At 33.6% G+C, this 9,024-nt stretch overlaps 1 protein-coding gene across 1 annotated transcript; it reads left to right on the top strand.

Moving 5' to 3' along the window:
• The first annotated feature begins 4,467 nt into the window (after positions 1-4,467).
• On the top strand, positions 4,468-7,981 carry LOC149544951 (protein DMR6-LIKE OXYGENASE 1-like). Its single transcript, XM_089796469.1, has 5 exons — positions 4,468-4,648; positions 6,142-6,597; positions 6,678-6,925; positions 7,019-7,340; positions 7,454-7,981. The coding sequence occupies exons 2-5, from the start codon at positions 6,229-6,231 to the stop codon at positions 7,694-7,696; spliced, it is 1,182 nt and encodes a 393-aa protein (XP_089652595.1). The 5' UTR covers positions 4,468-4,648; positions 6,142-6,228; the 3' UTR covers positions 7,697-7,981.
• Positions 7,982-9,024: the final 1,043 nt, after the last annotated feature.

Consider the following 9,024-nt stretch of genomic DNA (forward strand, 5'->3'; position numbering starts at 1 on the left):
GAAAAAATACGTCCGTATGCTCAAGTTACAGAGAAAAAATGTCCAAGGCCTTCGAATGCAAGTAAAATTTTTTTTTTTAATAAAAAAACAAAAAACCTCCAAAAAAAATGCACCACCCCCGCTCCGCCGACAGAGCGGCGCATGGGTGGAGGGTGGGCGGAGGTCGCAGATTGCGCTGCCGTAGTGGCTGAGCCACGGTTATATTGCTATTCTATTGCTTCTTTGGTTGATGGTTAATGCCTTCTATTTCCATGGAGGTTCCTTTGGTTGATGGTTCATGCCTTCTATTTCTATGGAGGTTCTACAGATCAACATTTTGACAGAGTTTTGTGGTTCTTCATGCTTCAATGATTCTCTTCTGATCTCTTTGTTCCTTCTTCTGGAACATTCTTTGCTATCTCTTTTTGGAGTAGGGTTTTTCCCATGTGGTTTTCTCTATTTCTCCTCTTTATAGAGATTTTGTTGTGATTGGGTACCTGATCTGGCCTTGTTGCCGGGACCCAATTCTCTTTCATAGCTGTGCTAGGTTAGCTTCCTCCCAAGCTTCGCTTAAGGGGGGGTGTTAGAGTAATTATTTGTTCTAACTTATTAATTAAATCACTTTGATTTAATTAATTAAGTTGCCTATTACTCTAGTTTTCTTAAGCTATCTTGTAGGTGCATATAATTAATATTTTATTAATTATATTGTGCAACCCTAGCTTTTTTAGGCTTTAGTTTCCCTTTTCAGGTTTCGTGATTCTTTTATAAGGATTCACCTCTTTGTATTTTATTCATTCACTTATTGGATTATATGAGATATTGCTCTTTGCATGTCCATAAGATGGATCTGGCTTTTTGGCCTCCTTGATTTTTCCTTGCCTCTATTCTTTGCTTCATCCATGTGATAGGGTTATGCATGCAGGTGTTCTTGGGAGATTAGTTTTTCATCTAATCTAACATGGTATCAGAGCAATATCTCATATAATCCAATAAGTGAATGAATAAAATACAAAGAGGTGAATCCTTATAAAGGAATCACGAAACTCGAAAAGGGAAACTAAAGCCTAAAAAAGCTAGGGTTGCACAATATAATTAATAAAATATTAATTATATGCACCTACAAGATAGCTTAAGAAAACTAGAGTAATAGGCAACTTAATTAATTAAATCAAAGTGATTTAATTAATAAGTTAGAACAAATAATTACTCTAACAGAATGATGGTCAGACAGTTGTCAATTTTAGGCTAATATATTGCTGACGTCAGTGTCTGTGCAGGCCTGTGATGACATCACTCTGTACAGATGATGAGGCTTCATCTACAGAATTGTACGATATAATCCATGTGTGCTGCTGACTCAGCGATGACATGTCTGTACCTTCGGCCAACTGTGCTAGCACAGTGTGTGAATTGGCTCCATGTGTCTACTATTCGAGCTGTTCGCATGTGATTACCTGACAGATTCGCATGGCGGCTTCGCTGGTAGTAGGGAAGGGATCCCACTAGTGGTTTTGTTTGGCAGCTGCTAGAGTTTTTGTAGATGGTAGGTGGTTTTAAATTCCAGCGAGGGGACTAATAGTCCCACATTCGTGGTGCGCGGGGTTTGAAGACTTTTAAAAGCCAACTCGTAGATAATTTATAATAAAAGCATTCCCTATGGTGGGAAAGTGCTCACCGCCAAGTGGGTAATCCTCATCGCAAGTTATGTTGTCCTTGCCGAAATTTGAGAAGAATATTCTCTGGAATGTAGTCATCCACCGGTGTAATTGAACAGTCGCCAAATTTTTTGAATGAGGCCGCCTACGGATTAGAATTTTCCTACCCAAAAAATGAATATACCTTGTGCAGGGCCCGGAGCTAACAGCCCGGTTCCTGTGCTAAAATTTTCTCTGCATCTTAAATAATTTTGAAAAAATATTCCAACAAATGCAGAAAAAATAGAATTAATAGATCCAAATATGAATTAATTAGATCGAAAAACACCATACCCAAATTTGCAAATCGGGCCTTCGAGTTTCGATTTGCAAAATTTTTTTTGCCTCCCGATTGACTATAGCATAAAATAGGCAAATTTATGGTCAATCTTCATTGAATTGTCGCTCTAGATGTAATAGTGAGGTTCGCTTCAGTTTTAGACGCTCCCAATTGTAGCAGATGCTCCAGATCTGAATCGGGTCCCTTAGAGAGATGAAGCAACGAGGTCTTCAATGGCTATGTGATGAGTATCTCCCTCAGCTCTGATACCATGTAAGAATCTGCCTTAGGGCAGAATTTACCCAAGACCAAGGAACTCAAAACACAAGCACAAATTAGACCAGAGTATGATTAGAATAACTGTATAGTATTCAATTCTATGTACAAGTACACTAGGAGTGTCTCAATATAAAGGCCTCTAAGATGCATCTAGAATGCCTCAGAAGTAGCATCATGATAAGTCCAACAACTAGGCACATGTCCACCAGATATGGGTTATCCTCCATTATGCGTAAGTGCGATAACGAGAGGATAAACCTACAAAGGTGAAACAGGCACATCGGTGTTGTAGACAACATGTGCAAAATTAGGAGTGCGAAAAACTGTGTTGTCTACATGACAACTCAGTGAATGATGCAAACTCCTGTGGTGTAGACACCATGTGCATAACTAGAGTTGTGTACTTCTATGTTGTCTACATGACAACTATAGAAGATGCACAAAGTCCTAAGTGTCTCATAAAGAGAAATAATAAAATAATGCACTAACCTAAGTAAACTTAAGTAAAGTGTAAATAGTAAATACCTATTTACACCAACAATGGGGTTGATTTTGAAGTTTGAAATTTGAGTGTTGAAAGTATGCTTACACATCTTGAATGAGAAGTAGTGTCATATGATAGAAAATAACATTTTGTGTCATTAAGTGTACCGCCAAATTATCAAATTATTGTGACAGTTATTCAAATTATTAAATTATCATTGTTCTTCTAATCTTAGGCAGGAACTTAACTACCCTACAACTCTTGATTTTAACAAGTTAAGGCACTCATAATATAACAATCAATACGATCTTGGAATTAAGTAAAACAACCAATGAAATTAAAGAATTATTCTTAAGGAAAAGCTTAAGAGCTATGTTTTATAAAACACAATTTTGTAAAATAGAAATATAAGTTATTTGTCTCTTGTTTGATTAAGCTAAGCTATGCTAAACAACAATAAAAAAATTATGCTTTCTTTCCTTTTATAATATTTTAAGTGATCTATGTAACATAAATGTATAATGACGTATCATGTCTTTAAATGTCCTAAAAAAAATTCATAATTTTGATGTTATTGAAATGATATTTTCTTTATGTTCTAATTCTTTTTAAAAATTTATTTTAAATAGATAAGGGCTTTTTCCAAGCATTAGGTGGGGGGCTTCCTAATATAGATGGACTAAGTGTTCAAAGAAATTTTATGAGCTTTTATACTATATCTATTTTTATGTCTTTTAAACAATGGAGAAAATTAAACTTAACCTCCAAAATTTGTCATTATTATTATTTTAAGCAATTAGTAACATACTAAATTCACAATTCTAATAATAATATATAGCTATATTAAAAAAAAAAATTGACATATTTTTAGAATTACACATAAATTATATAACAATAAAAGATTAAAAAATGAGAGAAAATTTCAATTCCATCCAAAGACACACTAACATCTATCTACTAATAGAAAATCTAAATCTTACCAAAGAGAATTAGGGAGAAAAAAATTGAAGGCATGTTCCCATATAGCTATTTTAGCTCATTTTGGTCAACATTTTAATAAGATATGCTTATATTTGTGAAACCATGTAGTATTTTTGGCAGTTTAATTCTAACCCCCTCTTTTACCATATCATATTTTAAATCTCTAAATAGAAATTATTTCACTAAACAATAGCATATTTTAAATTTCAATAAAAACATGGAATTATTTAAGTAACAAATGTATGGGAAAAGTTTTCAACAAGGACCTTATAATCATTTTAGTTTTTGTCATAGATACAATTTTGAAAGAGTCAAATAAATGAAAACATGTGAACAGTGTAGCAATGGTCCATCATTTTATAACTTTTTTGATTGTTGATTGGCTTATTTGTGCACTACTATTGTAACATTTAGCCACTATGGAACCAGTCTTTTGAAATGACACCTTTGGACTACTTTGTATTCCACAATAGAAATCAATATCCACTCACTCACCTACAGAAATGCACCTAAAAATTTGACGAAATCCACTTAAAGAATTTAGAGTTTGGTACCGAATGTTTTCCCTAGTATTTGTCCTGATTCCATAAGGCTCCTTTCCTTCCAACGCAGGCTATATATTTTCCAGTGGAGTATCGGTGTATTATTAAATGGTTGTGCAGAGATGTGGGTGCATTATTAAATGATGATTACTGTAACAGCATACGTATGAAAGGATTCTTGTGGGGAGGATAAAAAAAATCAATTATTGTTTTAACTTGTCTTCTATGCTTTACATCACTGTTCTTTGTCATTGGAGAATCTACCAGATTAGATCTTCATATTTTCCATTCTTTTACCAAAGTGAAGATACATGGAAATTGATTAGTGAGTAAAGGATCCTGACAAGTTCATCATTCATTGTGTTGTGCTGTTTTGAAAAAAAAAATGGGCTTTTACATTGCACAGGTATCTCTGCAAATTGTCTCAACAAAATCCTTTTTACATTCGATTTTGCATTTACAGGTTTTGGGCAATTTTCATTTGTTTCTATATTCATTTTTTCATCTGCAGATTTTTCCAGCCTTGAGAGTCTATCTGGTAGAGGTCTAAGTATTTCAGTTGTCTTTATAGGTAGGAGAATCTATTAAAATCATAATCAGTAAAAATGGTCTTTATATGCAAGAAAAATTGTTAGGATCATCTTCAATAAAATCTTCAGAGTATCTTAGTATCTTAATCAACATAGTTTTTCATTTCTAAGTTGTCAGTATTGACGCCCCTGTCATAACCTAATATTTCCAATTAGATATCTACGAGTAAGATAACTGTATTTTTAGATTAAACTGTGTAATCTTTCATGACAATGTTTCAGATTAGACTACATGATGGATCATAGAGAAAAAATAAATGAGACTACATGAATCTTATCTTAAGTAATTAGCATGAGTTTTCTTAACTAGATGCCTCTAACTACAGGCAGAGGAAATAAATAAATATCTATACAAAGAGTGATACCTCCTGCCATAATCTATGGAATAGTGTAGTGCTCCCCCTCACTCATGGATTTCATAGGCTGAACATTATATTAGCTCTGTGAATATATTGCAGATTCCTGTGCAATGACGATTGGAAAAATGTGGATCAAGGTTACCCAAAGATCCACTCACCTCAGACCATTGTTTGTATGGTCTTTCCCCAATATATAACTGATTTCAGGGGATGCAACCCTTCTACATTATGTTTGCGTATCTCATCTATTTGACGTCTTAGTTTTTAATCTTCTAAATGGGTGGAAAATCACAAATATAAGGCTTCCACAGTCAATAAAATTTTAAAAGAGCAAAAAGTTGCCAGATTTAAATTCACATTTTGGACTAAATATTTTTGAGCTTTTAGTTAGAAAATATTTTAGAGAACTCAGTTTAGAGGTTGCATGTTTGCATTAAGTTTTGACTCTAAGGTTATTGTTTTCCTTATCAGCGAATATTTCATCTGTGGGTGTTTTTGATTTATTGTTTCTTTTTTAAAGCACCAAAGTTTATTTAATCTACCTTGACCTGGTAAGGAATCAAATATGAGTTGCCCATGAGTAATACCAAGGCTTCAAATTGTTCATGTAAGCTCTTGATTTGAAATTATAATGTTACTGTGTTCTAAATCTTGTGACAGTTTTATTGCTCGTTATTTTCAAGGTTTATGGGTAACTGAGAATTTTAAGGTTTCTATTTTTTTATGTGGGAGTGTCACCCTATCTTCTTTTGTTAATTGCTGGGTTGAGTGTGTGCATTACTTTGTTTTGAAGATTCCGAATAGAATTGATTTTGCTAGCACTATCTATTCTTGAGATCTAATCAATAATATGTTAGTTTTATCAGTAATGCTATTGATTCATTTGAATTGTTTATTAATCATCTAGTTAATTGCTATCATCTATAAATCTAACAATATTGCATTGACAGGACTGATCATTACACTACCTTGTTCAGTGAAGAGGTGGGAACACTCTTCTACTATCTCCATCTTTACTTGCAGAGAGACATTGACATATGTTTCTTGGGGATATACTTCGATATATTTCCTGTTTTTTTTCCAAACCTTTGTTCATCCTCCTCAAGAATTCGAGGCAGAACTTAATTGGCTTCTTTGTCATCTCTCACAAAGATCACAAGATGTCATCTGCAGACCAAGTTCATGAAACTCTTCTCAATGCTATTGAAAAACTCATGTCCAATGGAATTAACCATCTTGAGGTTAAGGAAAACTATATCTTTCCACCCCATGAACGTCCCCACATGTCTAAAGTCTCTCATTCTTGTGCTATTCCAGTGGTAGACCTCAGAGAATTAATTGGCCCTGATAGGAAAATGGTGGTAAAGGAGATCAGGGATGCATGTGAGGGGTATGGGTTTTTTCAGGTAAACTTCAGTTTACATATGATTTTCATTCAAAAATCTATTTGTTTTTTTCCCGATATGAATGATATGAGAAAATTCAGATTGTGAACCACGGAGTCCAAGAATCTGTGATGAACGGTATGATGGATACAGCCAAAGAGTTTTTTGAAATGCCTGTGGAAGACAGAGCCCATCTATATTCGGAGGATTTAAATAAGGGAGTCAGGCTTTCTACGAGCTTCAACATCACCATGGAAGAAGTCTTAAACTGGAAGGATAGTTTCAGACATCCATGCCATCCTTTGGAGGAGGTCATTGACTCTTGGCCTGAGAAACCTGCAGCTTACAGGTATTTATAATAAAGATATGTAATATTAACAGGGGCTTTGACAGTGGACACCATGATTGAAACCCTAACTGCGTTTTTTCTCTATTTTTACAGAGAGCATACAGGGAATTATGCTAGACAGATAAGATCACTGATTTTAAGACTGCAAGCTGCAATTTCTGAAGCTTTAGGGCTGGATGGCGATTATCTGAATACAAAATATGGGGAACTTTCTCAGGTACTGCTAATAAATTACTATCCACCGTGCCCAAATCCAGATCTTACCTTTGGTACGCCACCTCATTCAGATCCAGGTATAATCACTGTTCTTATGCAAGGAGATGTGAGCGGTTTGCAAGTGCTCAAGGATGGTAACTGGGTTGCAGTAGAACCCATACCCAATGCCTTTGTGGTGAATTTAGGAGATCATCTTCAGGTCTTTGAGTAAACAAAATACTGATCCAAGCTATTTTTTCAGAGTTTCTAAGATTGTTTAAAAAAAATTGAAGGATAGATTTTGAGTTTATGTTTTGTGGAAATTTTGATTAGGTTATAAGCAATGGGAGATTCAATAGTGCAGAGCACAGGGCTGTAACTAACATGTCATCTGTACGCATGTCAATTGCTACATTCTCTAGGCCTTCAAAAGATGCCTTCATTGCGCCTGCAGAATCCATGGTGGATGAGGAGCATCCTGCTATGTACAAAGGGTATAGCATTCATGAATACATGAAGGAATTCTGGAGTCATGAGCTAAAGAGCAAAAATGTCTTAGGTCACTTCCAGATATGAGAAAAACTCATAGGTCACCTTCAGAAATGAGGCAAACTCAGATTGATTTCAAACAGTGTGAAGGGTATTTACTATTATTGGAACTTGATCTGCTTTGTACTGTGTAGTTTTTGAGTCAAATTTATCAACTTATGTTTTGTTAGTAGCTATTTAGAAGAATTCATTTCTCAAATGAATATGGTTCACAAGAACCCATCTCTTATGAAAACCAATGGAACACTCAACACTCATTGCATTTAAGTGATGTTTGATATTGTTCAATCAACACTCATTTCATCTAGATGCTATTTGATATTGTTCAATAGTTTCTAAATTTGACTATGCTATCAATTTTTTAAATCTTCATTTTTAATCATTATTCTATGATTTATCATCAAAAAGAAAAAGGAAAAAAAGAAACTAATTAAATTACTAACAAAATGACATTTTTACAGTACACCATCTTATACTTTGTATCTACATAGCTTAAAGTTTCAAACTCCAAAAAAAATGTATGTACTCCTATAAGCACAACATGCATTGGATAAACACCTATAAAAATATTCTTATAACTCTTGGAAACAAACACCAAATATGACCCCACATTGACTTACTTTTAAAAATGCTTGTCTTGGAGTTCTATGAACTCATTTGTATTTAATAGGTAATATAGATTGATATTAAAAAAATTAGAAAGAAGGTATTATTAGATGTATTTATTAACTATTGGGGAATGGTTATCTTAATTTGTAGTGGTGTAAAATAATGTTTCATTGTGTCAACAAAGGTTTTTAAGTTAAACGATGAAAGGGGGTGTTGTTGTATTTATTATATAATATACATATATTATTTGAAATGGTAGTTATGAATATATGTATAAAACGTAAATTTGAAAATACTAACTACTTGAATATTGAATAGAAGATTAATAGAATAATAGAATATTGAAAAATATTTCTTTTTTTTGTCAAATTGACAAACAAGACAAAATAGAATAAAATAAAATCAAATGAGTTGTAAACACAGTTACATAATTATATTAGGGAGAAACATAAGTTTTCAATCCAAGGTGTACGAGTGTAATAAACAATACTGCCTTATTTCATTTTCACTATTGGCCTTTCACATTCATGTTTGTTACAATCCACATCATTGGCCTTTCATATGTTCCTTTTGTTACAAGCGTAAGATCTTTGTATTTAATTTTAGAAAGACAAATATGTTGGAATTTTAAATTATTATTATTTGTTTTCCTTTGAGCCTCTCACACCCAACTACCTTGTTAGGAGCCCCAAGTGTTGGGATTAAAGATAGAGTAACTGAGAGGGGATGAATTAGTTACTAGTGAA

This window comes from Cupressus sempervirens, chromosome 8, assembly GCF_028749045.1.
Source record: "Cupressus sempervirens isolate cs-2001-9-10 chromosome 8, ASM2874904v1, whole genome shotgun sequence".
Taxonomy (NCBI): domain Eukaryota; kingdom Viridiplantae; phylum Streptophyta; class Pinopsida; order Cupressales; family Cupressaceae; genus Cupressus; species Cupressus sempervirens.